At 43.5% G+C, this 12,874-nt stretch overlaps 1 protein-coding gene across 3 annotated transcripts in view; it reads left to right on the top strand.

The window, feature by feature from the left end:
• Nucleotides 1-10,908, top strand: part of C8B (complement C8 beta chain) — a 33,509-nt gene extending 22,601 nt beyond the window's left edge. For 2 of the 3 annotated variants that reach the window (XM_064148263.1, XM_064148264.1), the window contains exons 12-14: nucleotides 284-437; nucleotides 7,302-7,370; nucleotides 10,165-10,908. In XM_064148263.1, coding sequence (XP_064004333.1) covers nucleotides 284-437; nucleotides 7,302-7,370; nucleotides 10,165-10,316 — 375 coding nt within the window. In that variant the 3' untranslated portion in view covers nucleotides 10,317-10,908. The remainder of the gene's footprint in view (nucleotides 1-283; nucleotides 438-7,301; nucleotides 7,371-10,164) is intronic. The other variant, XM_064148265.1, reaches the window with a different exon arrangement.
• The last annotated feature ends 1,966 nt before the right edge of the window (nucleotides 10,909-12,874 follow it).

Raw genomic sequence — 12,874 nt, 5'->3', positions numbered from 1 at the left:
AGGTGTTGAAGCCAAGCCTGGCTGGGGCACTTAGTGCCATGGTCTGGTTGCTTGGCCAGGGCTGGGTGCCAGGCTGGGCTGGCTGAGCTTGGAGCTCTCTTCCAGCCTGCTCGATTCCCTGGTTCCTGAGCTGTCATACTGTTCATGAGAAATTCCAATGGGAAGCTTGGAGCCTGTGCCACGGAGCCTTCATCTCCCCCTCCAGCTCTGCCACCCCTGATCCCTGTGGTGCCCTCCCGGCTCTAAACTTGGGAGTGACTCGCGGCTCCTTCCCGCCCTGCAGGCAGAGCCCCTGTACGAGCTGGTGACTGCTGCAGACTTCGCCGGCGCCGGCGCGATGCGAGCGAACCTCCGCCGGGCCCTGGACGAGTTCCTGCAGGAGAGCAGCTCCTGCCGCTGCGCTCCCTGCCGCGGCAACGGCATCGCCTTCCTGCGAGGTCAGCGGCTGGGCGCGGGGAGCCTGCCGCGTAACCTGCTCTGCCTTGCTCTCGGCCGCTTGGCTTTCAGCTCACTCACTCTTTCCTTTGCTCCTCTGTCCGTCTGTTCATCTTTTTAAGTCGCTCTTAGTTTCTCCTTCGTTTCTTTTTGTCCGGGTAGTGAATTCATTGGCTTTAAGTGTAGTCTTTCAGGGTTTTTTATGCCTTGCTCTTAGTTTCGCCTTTGAGTTTTATTTTTCCCAGGTACTTAATTCATTTTTTTAAGTTGTTCTTAATTTCTTTTTTCCCAGGTACTTAATTCATTTTTTTAAGTTGTTCTTAATTTCTTTTTTCCCAGGTACTTAATTCATTTTTTTTAAGTTGGTCTGTTTTTTTTTTTCTTCTTTAAAGCCATTCTTATTTTCTCCTTTATTTTTTTCCCCCCAGGTAATTTTTTTTTTTTTAAGTTGGTCTTTTTTTTTTCTTTAAAGCCATTCTTATTTTCTCCTTTTTTTTTTTTTTCCCCAGGTAATTATTTTTTTTTTTAAGTTGGTCTGTTTTTTTTTTCTTCTTTAAAGCCATTCTTATTTTCTCCTTTATTTTTTTTCCCCCAGGTAATTAATATTTCTTTTTTTCAGTTGGTCTATTTTTTTTTCTTTAAAGCCATTCTTATCTTCTCCTTTAATTTCTTTTTTTCCAGGTAATTAATTCAATTTTTAAGTTGGTCTGGTTTTTTTTCTTTAAAGCCATTCTTATTTTCTCCTTTATTTTTTTCCCCCCAGGTAATTAATTTTTCTTTTTTAAGTTGGTCTATTTTTTTTTCCTTTAAAGCCATTCTTATCTTCTCCTTTAATTTCTTTTTTTTCCAGGTAATTAATTCGATTTTTAAGTTGGTCTATTTTTTTTCTTTGAAGTCATTCTTAGTTACTCCTTTCTTTTTTTTTTCCCCCAGGTAATTGATTATTTTTTTTAAGTTGATCTGTTTTTTTTTAAAGTTATACTTTAAGTACCTGGGAAAAAAAGAAATTAATTCATTTTTTAAAGTTGGTATTTTTTTTCCTTTAAAGCCTTTCTTATTCTCTCCTTTAATTTCCTTTTTCCCAGGTACTTTAATTCATTTTTTAAAGTTGGTCTGTTTTTTTTTTGTTTGAAGTCATTCTTAGTTTCTCCTTTAATTTCTTTTTTTTTTTCCCCAGGTAATTGATTTTTCTTTTAAGTTGATCTATTCTTTTTTAAAGTTATTCTTTAAGTACCTGGGAAAAAAAGAAATTAATTCATTTTTAAAAGTTGGTATTTTTTTTTTCTTTAAAGCCTTTCTTATTCTCTCCTTTAATTTCCTTTTTCCCAGGTACTTTAATTCATTTTTTAAAGTTGGTCTGTTTTTTTTTGTTTGAAGTCATTCTTAGTTTCTCCTTCAATTTCTTTTTTTTTTCCCCAGGTAATTGATTATTTTTTTTTAAGTTGATCTATTTTTTTTTTAAGTTATTCTTTAAGTACCTGGGAAAAAAAGAAATTAATTCATTTTTTAAAGTTGGTATTTTTTTTTCTTTAAAGCCTTTCTTATTCTCTCCTTTAATTTCCTTTTTCCCAGGTACTTTAATTCATTCTTTTAAGTTGGTCTGTTTTTTTTCTTTGAAGTCATTCTTAGTTACTCCTTTCTTTTCTTTTTCCCCCAGGTAATTGATTATTTTTTTTAAGTTGATCTATTTTTTTTTTTAAGTTATTCTTTAAGTACCTGGGAAAAAAAGAAATTAATTCACTTTTTAAAGTTGGTATTTTTTTTTCTTTAAAGCCTTTCTTATTCTCTCCTTTAATTTCCTTTTTCCCAGGTACTTTAATTCATTTTTTAAAGTTGGTCTGTTTTTTTTCTTTGAAGTCATTCTTAGTTTCTCCTTCAATTTCTTTGTTTTTTCCCCAGGTAATTGATTATTTTTTTTAAGTTGATCTATTTTTTTTAAGTTATTCTTTAAGTACCTGGGAAAAAAAGAAATTAATTCATTTTTTAAAGTTGGTATTTTTTTTTTCTTTAAAGCCATTCTTATCTTCTCCTTTAATTTCCTTTTTCCCAGGTACTTGAATTCATTTTTTACAGTTGGTCTGTTTTTTTTTCTTTGAAGTCATTCTTAGTTTCTCCTTCAATTTCTTTGTTTTTTCCCCAGGTAATTGATTATTTTTTTTAAGTTGATCCTTTTTTTTTTAAAGTTATACTTTAAGTACCTGGGAAAAAAAGAAATTAATTCATTTTTTAAAGTTGGTATTTTTTTTCTTTAAAGCCTTTCTTATTCTCTCCTTTAATTTCCTTTTTCCCAGGTACTTGAATTCATTTTTTAAAGTTGGTCTGTTTTTTTTCTTTGAAGTCATTCTTAGTTTCTCCTTCAATTTCTTTGTTTTTCCCCAGGTAATTGATTATTTTTTTTAAGTTGATCTATTTTTTTTTAAGTCATTCTTTAAGTACCTGGGAAAAAAAGAAATTAATTCATTTTTTAAAGTTGGTATTTTTTTTTTCTTTAAAGCCTTTCTTATTCTCTCCTTTAATTTCCTTTTTCCCAGGTAATTAATTCGATTTTTAAGTTGGTCTGTTTTTTTTTCTTTGAAGTCATTCTTAGTTTCTCCTTTAATTTCTTTTTTTTTCCCCAGCTAATTAATTAATTTTTAAAAGTTGATCTATTTTGCTTTTAAAATTATTCTTAATTTCTTTTTGTCCAGGTAATTAATTTATTTTTTTTAAGTGTAGTCTTTTTTTTTATGAGTTGTTCTTCATTTCTCTTTTAATTTCTTTTTTTTCCCAAATACTTAATTCATTTTTTTTTAATTGGTCTGTTTTTTTTCTTTAAAGTCATTCTATTTTTCTCCTTTAATTTCTTTTTTCCTCCCTTTACTTTCTTTTTTTCCAGGTAATTAATTCGGTTTTTTTAGTTGGTCTATTTTTTTTCTTTAAAGTCATTCTATTTTTCTCCTTTAATTTCTTTTTTCCTCCCTTTACTTTCTTTTTTTCCAGGTAATTAATTCGTTTTTTTTAGTTGGTCTATTTTTTTTCTTTAAAGTCATTCTATTTTTCTCCTATAATTTCTTTTTTCCTCCCTTTACTTTCTTTTTTTCCAGGTAATTAATTCGTTTTTTTAAGTTGGTCTATTTTTTTTCTTTGTCATTCTTAGTTCCTCCTTTCTTTTCTTTTTTTCCCCCAGGTAATGAATTAATTTTTTTAAGCTGATCTATTTTTCTTGTAAAGTTATTCTTAATTTCTTTTTTTTCCCAGGTAATTAATTCATTTTTTTTAGATTGGTCTATTTTTAACTTTGAAGTCATTCTTATTTTCTCCTTTACTTTCTTTTTTCCCAGGTAATTAATTCATTTTTTTAGATGGTCTATTTTTTTTCTTTAAAGTAATTCTATTTTTCTCCTTTAATTTCTTTTTTCCCCCTTTACTTTCTTTTTTCCCAGGTAATTAATTCATTTTTTTAGTTGGTCTATTTTTTTTCTTTAAAGTAATTCCATTTTTCTCCTTTAACTTCTTTTTTCCACCTTTACTTTCTTTTTTTCCAGGTAATTAATTAATTTTTTTAGTTGGTCTATTTTTTTTTTCTTTAAAGTCATTTTTAGTTTCTCCTTTAATTTCTTTTTTTCCCAGGTAATTAATTTGTTTTTTTAAGCTGGCCTATTTTTTTTTCTCTAAAGTCATTCCTGCTTTCTCCTTTAACTTCTTTTTTTCCCAGGTAATCAATTCATTTATAAAAGCCTATTTTTTTTCCTTTGAAGTCATCCTTAATTTCTCTTTAATTTCTTTTTTCCCAAGTAATTAATTAATTATTTCAAGTGGATCTATTTTTCCATAAGTTTTTCTTAGTTTCTCCTTCCTTTCTTTTGTTCCTAATTAGTTAATTGTTTTAAGTTGATCTATTTTTCTTTTAAGTTGTTCTTAGTTTCTCCTTCCTTTCTTTTGTTCCTAATTAGTTAATTGTTTTAAGTTGATCTATTTTTCTTTTAAGTTGTTCTTAGTTTCTCCTTACTGTCTTTTGTTCCTAATTAGTTAATTATTTTAAGTTGATCTATTTTTCTTTTAAGTTGTTCTTAGTTTCTCCTTAATTTCTTTTTTTCCCCAAGTAATTAATTCATTTTTTAAAGCCTATTTTTTTTTCTTTGAAGTCATCCTTAATTTCTCCTTATTTTTTTTTCCAAGTAATTAATTAATTAAAGTTGATCTAATTTTTTTAAGTTGTTCTCAGTTTCTCTTTAATTTCTTTTTTCCCAGGTAATTAATTAATTTTTTCCCCTATTAATTAATTGTTTTAAGTTGCTCTATTATTTTTAAGTTGTTCTCAGTTTCTCCTTGATTTCTTTTTTCCCAATTAATTATTTTTTTAAAAGTTAGTCTATTTTTTTTAAGTCTTTCTTAGTTTCTCCTTCCTTTCTTTTTTTCCCAATTAGTTAATTATTTTAAGTTGATCTATTTTTCTTTTAAGTTGTTCTTAGTTTCTCCTTAACTTCTTTTTTTTCCCAGGTAATTCATTCGTTTTTAAAAGTTAGCCAATTTTTTTCCTTTGAAGTCATCCTTAATTTCTCATTAATTTCATTTTTTTTCCAAGTAATTAATTATTTTAAGTTGATTTTTTTTTTGTAAGTTGTTCTTAGTTCCTCCTTAACTTCTTTTTTTCCAGTTAATTATTTTTTTTTAAGCTGATAACTATTTAAGTCCTTCTTAGTTTCTCCTTCATTTCTTTTTTTCCCAGGTTAAGGAATTAATTCACTGTTTTAAGTTGTTGGAAGGTTTTTGTTTGGGGTTTATTTAATTGTTCTTGTTTTCTCCTGCCATTTCTTTTCCAGGCAATTAACTAATTGATTTTATCTTTTCTTTTTTGAGTCACTGTTGCTTCTTTGTCTGTTTTTAACTTAGTTTCTCCTACTTTTTCCTTTAAGTCATTCATTACTTTTGTTTTTTCCCGGTTGGTCCACTTGTGGAGCACCATCAGTAGGTTAAAACCAAACCCTCCAGGGATGCGTCTCTCTAATGCCCGCTTTTAATGCCCATCTGTCTTCAGTGTGGTTCCTTCTCAGTTATGCACTGAAAAAGGGTTTTAAGTCTCCTCCTTTTGCTTTTCAAGACTTTTCCCACCCTCCTAGGGAAGGCTTAGCATTAATGAGCGTTTGCAGAAGTGGTTTGAAGATGGAGAGCACCACACAAGTGGCAGGCACTTCTCCCCTCCCCTCCCTCCCCCTTTCCCGTGTCTAACAGAATCTGCCTCTGCTGCAAAAATCAGAGTGAGGAGGCAGGGGAGGGGAAGGTAAGCAAAACAATCACATGGAATGAAAAACCTCAGCGCCTAAAACAGAGGGTTCTGCTGTGCTGAGGGCTGCTAACAAAGGGACCGTTTTGTCGAGTGGCTAATTCCAGCCTGCGTCTGCACAAGTCCTGATGAGCATCGTTATCACCGCGGCGTGCCTGGCGCAGGAGGCGCTGCTCCGGGAGCAGCCAGCTGATTGCAGCGCCTCAGGGATTTGTCTCCTCATTACCCTTCCTTTGATACCATTTTTAGGAGCTCAGACAGGTCAGGGATTCACAAGCCCAGTGAGGAGAGGCTGAAGAAGCTCTGGGGGTGTGCAGCCTGCAGCAGAGGAGGCTCAGGGCAGAGCTCATTGCTGTCTGCAGCTCCCTGCAGGGAGGCTGTAGCCAGGTGGGGTTGGGCTCTGCTGCCAGGCAAGCAGCAACAGAAGAAGGGGACACAGTCTGGAGTTGTGCCAGGGGAGGTCTAGGCTGGATGTTAGGAGGAAGTTACTGGCAGAGAGAGTGATTGGCATTGGAATGGGCTGCCCAGGGAGGTGGTGGAGTGGTTGTGCCTGGAGGTGTTGCAGCCAAGGCTGGCTGGGGCACTCAGTGCCATGGTCTGGTTGGTTGGGCAGGGCTGGGTGCTAGGTTGGGCTGGCTGAGCTTTGAGGTCTCCTCCCACCTGCTTGATTCTATGACCAACAGCAGCAGATTAAAACGTCCCTGGAACCAATCCTGAGTTGTTTCACCAAACAGGGGAGATGCACTTGCCCAGCACCCCTGAGCTGTGCTTACCAAAGGCAAAGCAGGCTGCAGAACAAGGCCAGATATGGTGTCTGTGGCAGACTGAGAGGCTTTTGTCTGCTCTCCCACTTCTTCCACCTGGGAAGCAGAAGGAGGGGGCAAGGTGTTCAGGCAGGTGTTCAGGAGATGTCTTGGATATGTATGTTAGGTGTAATTTGTACCTTCCCCCACAGAGCCCTGGCTTGCTGGGTGGCTGCGGTGGCAGAACAGACAGCTGGGGAGGCGGCAGGGGGGGCAGGGAAGTCTCAGCTCCCTGCTGTATTGCAGTTTTATACTTTCACCACGGGAGAAAAGTGCTGATTCCATGTCACCTGCTGTCGCTGCCTCAGGGAAGATGAAGCACTGAGAAGAAATAGGTGTCTGCAGGACAGTCGTGGAATCAGTGAAGGGTTTGGGGTGGAAGGCACCGTTAAAGGTCGTCTAGTCCAGGTGCCCCTGCAGTGAGCAGCATCTGCAACCAGAGCAGGTTGCTCAGAGCCCCAACTACCTGACCTGGAATGTTTCCAGAGGTGTGGCAGCCACCACTCCTCTGGGCGACTTGGGTCAGTGTTTCACCACTCTCAGTGTGAAAGCATTTTTCCTCCTTTTCAGTCTGGATCTCCCCTTTTAGTTGCAGACCACCACCCCTTGTCCTGTCCCAACAGCCCTGCTAAAGAGTCTGTCCCCAGCTTTCCAATCGGCCCCTTTGAGTGCTGAAAGGTCACCAGAAGGTCTCCCTGGAGCCTTCTCTTCTCCAGGCTGAAGAAGCACAGGTCTCAGCCTTTCCTCAAAGCACAGTGTGGCTTGAAGTCTCTCATCCCACCATCTCTGTTTGCTTTCAGGAAGCCAGTGTGAGTGCATATGTCCCCTGGGCTACAGTGGCATTGCTTGTGAGATCACCCAGAGGAAAGGTAAGGTGGATCCCAAGGCCAAGCAGACAGTGCCAGCTGTGTTTAGGGGTGTCCCAGTGGGGATGGCAGCTGATGAACAGGGAGTAGCACCCTGTGCTGGCTGTCCCCACTCTGCCCAGCCCAATGCACAAGGGGTTAGGGTCCTGCAAAGGTGACACACAATTTGTCTGCCCACTTCCAAGTTTCTGCATGCTCCCAAGGAGGTGGTTTTGCTTTTACAGCATCACAGATTACACTGGGTTGGAAGGGACCCTCAAAGGTCATCTCGTCCAACACCCCTGCAGTCAGCAGGGGCACCTCTGACTCGATCTGGCTGCCCAGGGCCACATCAAGTCTGATCTTGAACGGGGCCTTAACCACATCCCTGGTCCAGTATTTCACCACTCTCATTGTGGAGAGCTTCCTCCTGATGTTTGACCTCAATCTGCCCTGCTCCGTGTGGCAAACCTTTGGCCCTCATCCTATCACTACAAGCCCTTCTGAACAGTCCCTCCTCAGCCTTCCTGTAGGTCCCCTTTGGATACTGAAATGCTGCTCTAAGGTCTCCCCAGCACCTTCCCCTCTGCAGGCTGAACAGCCCCAGTTCTTTCAGCCTGTCTTCGTAACAGAGGTGCTCCAACCCTCTGACCATCTTGGTCACCTCTTCTGGACCCACTCCAGCAGGTCAAAGGTGCTTAAACGTCCCTTGCAATTGCAGCTGCTTAAATGTCCCTTGCAATTGAATCAGAATGCAAACTCCTGGCTCACTGGCAATCCCTGGGGAGCCTGAGGTGGTCTCCAGCAGCTCTGTGCCTGCAGTTGTTCCCTTTTGATAGAGCCAGCATGTTGCAAACTGTTTCCCCCTAGATATGCCACCATGCATTTTAATCTTCAAATCTTATTATGCTGCTTTGAAGCATTTGCTAATGCTTCTTGGTCACTTTGCATCACTGCTGTCTCCTGGCTGATGCTCTTAACTCCTTCTAGTTTAGGCTGAGCTGTGACTTTAATCATTTTGTTTACTTCCTCCAGCTCATTAATTTAGCTGCTAAACAATACCAGATCTCAGGCACCCAGAGCTCTGGCACCATCCCACAATTTGATGCACTGCATTTATCATTATGCCTTGTTTACACTCTTTCAGCCAGCTCTCATTCTGCATGGCTGTGTCCTGGATGAAATGAATTTTAAACCCAAGATTTCACCAAGCACAAGATCAATTTTGGAGGTGTTTCTCAGGAAGATGGGGCACTCAGTGCCATGGTCTGGTTGCTTGGCCAGGGCTGGGTGCTAGGTTGGGCTGGCTGAGCTTGGAGATCTCTTGCAACCTGCTTGATCCTGTGAACAAGGGGACACAGTCTCAAGCTGTGCCCGGGCAGGTTCAGGCTGGATGTGAGGAGGAAGTTGTTGGCAGAGAGAGTGATTGGCATTGGAATGGGCTGCCCAGGGAGGTGGTGGAGTGGCTGTGCCTGGAGGTGTTGAAGCCAAGCCTGGCTGGGGCACTTAGTGCCATGGTCTGGTTGGTTGGGCAGGGCTGGGTGCTAGGTGGGGCTGGCTGAGCTTGGAGGTCTCTTCCAACCTGCTTGATTCTGTGCTTCTAAGTTCCTGGAGCCTTAAGCTGTGGAGTTGCTTACACTTTGTTCCAATCTACTTGCCACACAATCACATCCACCCATCCCAAATCTTGCTTCCATCCACTTGTCAACATATAACTGTGTTTCATAGAGCCACAGAATGGCTCAGCTTGGAAGGGACCTCAGAGATCATCTCCTCCAACCTCCCCACCATGCCCAGGGACACTCTCAACTAGACTCAGCTGCTCAAGGCCTCAACACCATCCACAACCTCCCTGGGCAGCCTATTCCACAGTCTCATCACCCTCATGCTGAAGAACTTCTTCCTCAGTTCCAGTCTAGCCCTGCCCTGCCTCAGCTCCAAACCATTCCCCCTTGTCCTGTCTCCAGACACCCTGATGAGAAGTCCCTCTGCATCCTCCCTGTAGGCTCCTTTCAGCTCTTGGCAGGCAGCTCTGAGGTTCCCCCAGAGTCTTCTCTCCTCCAGGCTGCACACCCCCAGCTCCCTCAGCCTGTGCTCATAGCAGAGGTGCTCCAGCCCTTGGCTCATCTTTGTGGCCTCCTCTACACTCACCCCAGCATCTCTGTGCCCTTCTGATGCTGGGGGCACCAGAACTGGATGCGGTATTTGAGGTGGGGTCTCACAAGGACACAGTGGCATTTCTGCCTCTCCTTTCCTCTTTCTGTGCATTGCTTTTGTGTTCAGCTCCACTGTTCTCAGGACTTCGGGTTTGTCACTCACGTGCTCAGGGTCCAGAAGAAGCACAGCAGTAGGAGAAGCAGTGGGTAGAAAAGTGACTATTCAGGGTGGTGTTGGTTGAGGAGAACATGCTGATGCTTCCCCCAGCACCTCAGCACGGGGCTGACACGAGTTTGGTTGCTGTTTTATCCCACCTGGGCTTGGGCTAAGTCGGAGAGAAAAATGTCCTACAAGCAAAGGGAAAGCTAACTGATTTATCCCCCCTCCTTGTCCATGCTGCATGAAGTAGCTTGAAGAAGCCCCAGAGATGCTGAACAGAGGATTACCATCCTGAGAGCCATCACTTGCTGCTAACGACTCTCCTCTGTTGGTAGTGGTGTGGAGAGGGGCAGGGCTGTTTGTGTTTAAACATGACCCATGGAAGCCGACAGCTCTCCCCATGGCAAAGCTCCTTTGTCCTGACACAGCCCCTTCTGCCTTTGGGTTTGGTTTTGGGGTTGTGCTGCTTTGCTCTTTGATTGTTTGTTTCTTTCTTTTCCAGATGATGCTGTGGATGGAAACTGGGGTTGCTGGGCCAGCTGGTCTCCGTGTGCAGGAGGCCAAAGAACAAGGAGGCGGCAGTGCGACAACCCTGCCCCACAGAATGGTGGCTCACCCTGCTCAGGGCCAGATGCTGAGACTCTTACTTGCTAGAGGGAGTCCTTAGCAACTTCCACAAAGCCCATCAGCAGTTGCCAAGCTGAGTGGGAAGATGTTTCCTTGCCTGGCTGGCTAAGCTGGCTTCACTTTGAGTACAGGTCTCATCCAAGCTGGAGACGCTTCAGAGCCAGGCATGTGCTGGAGCCGCACCTTGCAGTGGTCTCTCGGGTCCAAATGTGCTTACTCTTGTTCATGGCTCGACTCTTCTCTGCCCTTATTGCAGTGGGCTGACTCAGACCAGCTTTGTCTCCTGCATTCTTTGGTAGCTGCCCCATCTTTCAAGTCTTGCTGCCTTGTTTCTGAAGGTTCCTCTTGAGTTCAGAGGAGCTTGTTTGATCTGAGGTGCGCCAGGATGTGTGCTCATGCACAGCTTCTGTGCAGGCAGCTGTGGCACCTGGAGCAAAATGCAAGCACATTAAAGCCTGGATCCCAGTGAGCACCATAGGATCTCATGTGACATTCAAAGCTGCTGTGCCTCACTGCCCCAGTTTGCCAGCTGGTTTTGTTTAACTGAAATTGTCTGCTGTGGTAGAAGTTGTCTTGAAGGAGTGCAAACCAAATAGTGAAGAGCAGCCTGGCGACACCAGAGCATCGTCGGAATGCACAGCAGTTGTTCTCCTGCCGCAGCAAGGAGCTGCCTCCTGTGCTCCTCTGAAGCAGAACAAATATACTGGGAGTACTGGGTACACCCCAGGATGCTGCTGGTTCCTTGGCAGTGGGAGGAGAGGACCCAGGCATGATACTGCAGTGGGGAGCTGGAAGGCAGCTGCTGCTACTTCTGCTGCCTGGGGAGAGTGGAAGGCACAGAATGGTTTGGGTTGGAAGGAACCTCCAAGCATCTTCCAGTCCAATCTTCCTGCAGTCAGCAGGGACATCCTCCACTAGATCAGGTTGCTCAGAGCCTTGTCAAGCCTAGCTTTGAATATCTTCGAGGATGGGGCCTCAGCCATCTCCTTGGGTAACCTTTTCCAGTGTTCCGTCACACTCATGGTAAAGAACTTCCTCCCCACATCCAATCTAAATCTTCTCCTTTCTCATTCCAAACCACTGCCCCTCATCCTTTGCAAGCCTTTGCAGACAGTCCCTCTGCAGCCTTCTTGCTGAACTCCCAGTGGGATCCACTACAACTCTCCCCTGAGAGATGATGCCTACATTTGAAGGAGAGGCTGCACCTTAACCAGGGGCTGTCACTCCAGGGGGTCAGGACCCTCTGCTGGAGCAGGAGGAGCTGCCAGCTTTTCTGTCATGAGGAGAACAAACATCTTTGCACCTCCCTTAAGATTTTCTGCCCTTGGTAGTTGCCTCTGCTCCAGACAGGCTCTGTTTCATAGGAGCACAACCAGATTGGAAGAGACCTCTAAGCTCATCCAGCCCAACCTAGCACCCAGCCCTGCCCAACCAACCAGACCATGGCACTAAGTGCCCCAGCTAGGCTTGGCTTGAACATCTCCAGGAATGGGGACTCCACCACCTCCCTGGGCAGCCCATTCCAATGCCAATCACTCTCTCTGACAACAACTTCCTCCTAACATCCAGCCTCAGTCTCCCCTGGCACAACTCCAGGCTGTGTCCCCTTCTTCTGTTGCTGGGTGCCTGGCAGCAGAGCCCAACCCCACCTGGCTACAGCCTCCCTTCAAGGAGCTGCAGACAGCAATGAGCCCTGCCTTGAGCCTCCTCTTCTGCAGGCTGCACACCCCCAGCTCCCTCAGCCTCTCCTCACAGGGCTGTGCTCCAGGCCCCTCCCCAGCCTTGCTGCCCTTCTCCAAACACCTTCCAGCACCTCAACATCTCTCTGCAATTGAGTAGCCCAGAGCTGGACACAGCACTGCAGGTGTGGGCTGAGCAGTGCTGAGCACAGGGGCAGAAGAACCTCCCTTGTCCTGCTGCCCACACTGCTCCTGAGCCAGCCCAGGATGCCATTGGCTCTGCTGCCCACCTGGGCACTGCTGCCTCCTCTTCAGCTCCTCTCTGCCAGCACCCCCAGGGCCCTCTCTGCCTGGCTGCTCTCAGCCACTCTGGCCCCAGCCTCTAGTGCTGCTTGGGGTTGTTGTGGCCAAAGTGCAGAACCCTGCACTTGGCCTTGTTCAGTCTCATCCCCTTGGCCTCTGCCCACCCATGCAGCCTGGCCAGGTCCCTCTGCAGGGCTCTGCTTGTCACATCTGGAAGGAACACATTCCCTGCTAGAGCAGGATCACCCAGAGCAGGTCACACAGGAACACATCCAGACGGTTCTTGACTCTCTCCAGAGAGGAGGCTCCACAACAGGGCAGCCTGTTCCAGTGCTGTCACCCTCACAGAGAAAATCAGTTCCTCCTCAGGTTCACATGGAAGCTCCTCTGTGCCTCAAATGATATCTCAGTGTGGGTCTTGTAAGAGCAACTCAGGCTGACGTTTGGGCAATGGAACATGCAGTTGGTTGTAGTTCTCACACTGCCTCCAGCCCTCATTGACAGGGTTCCTGTGACAGCCTTGAGCAAGGAAGAGCACTCTGTGTGTGCTCTGCACTCATTATGGGCTCAGAACTGAGCTGCCAGTGCAAGGTGCTTCTGTTG

This window comes from Pogoniulus pusillus, chromosome 8 (assembly GCF_015220805.1).
Source record: "Pogoniulus pusillus isolate bPogPus1 chromosome 8, bPogPus1.pri, whole genome shotgun sequence".
Classification (NCBI taxonomy): domain Eukaryota; kingdom Metazoa; phylum Chordata; class Aves; order Piciformes; family Lybiidae; genus Pogoniulus; species Pogoniulus pusillus.
The sequence above is the reverse complement of the archived record's forward strand: the minus strand, read 5'-3'. Positions and strand labels throughout refer to the sequence as shown.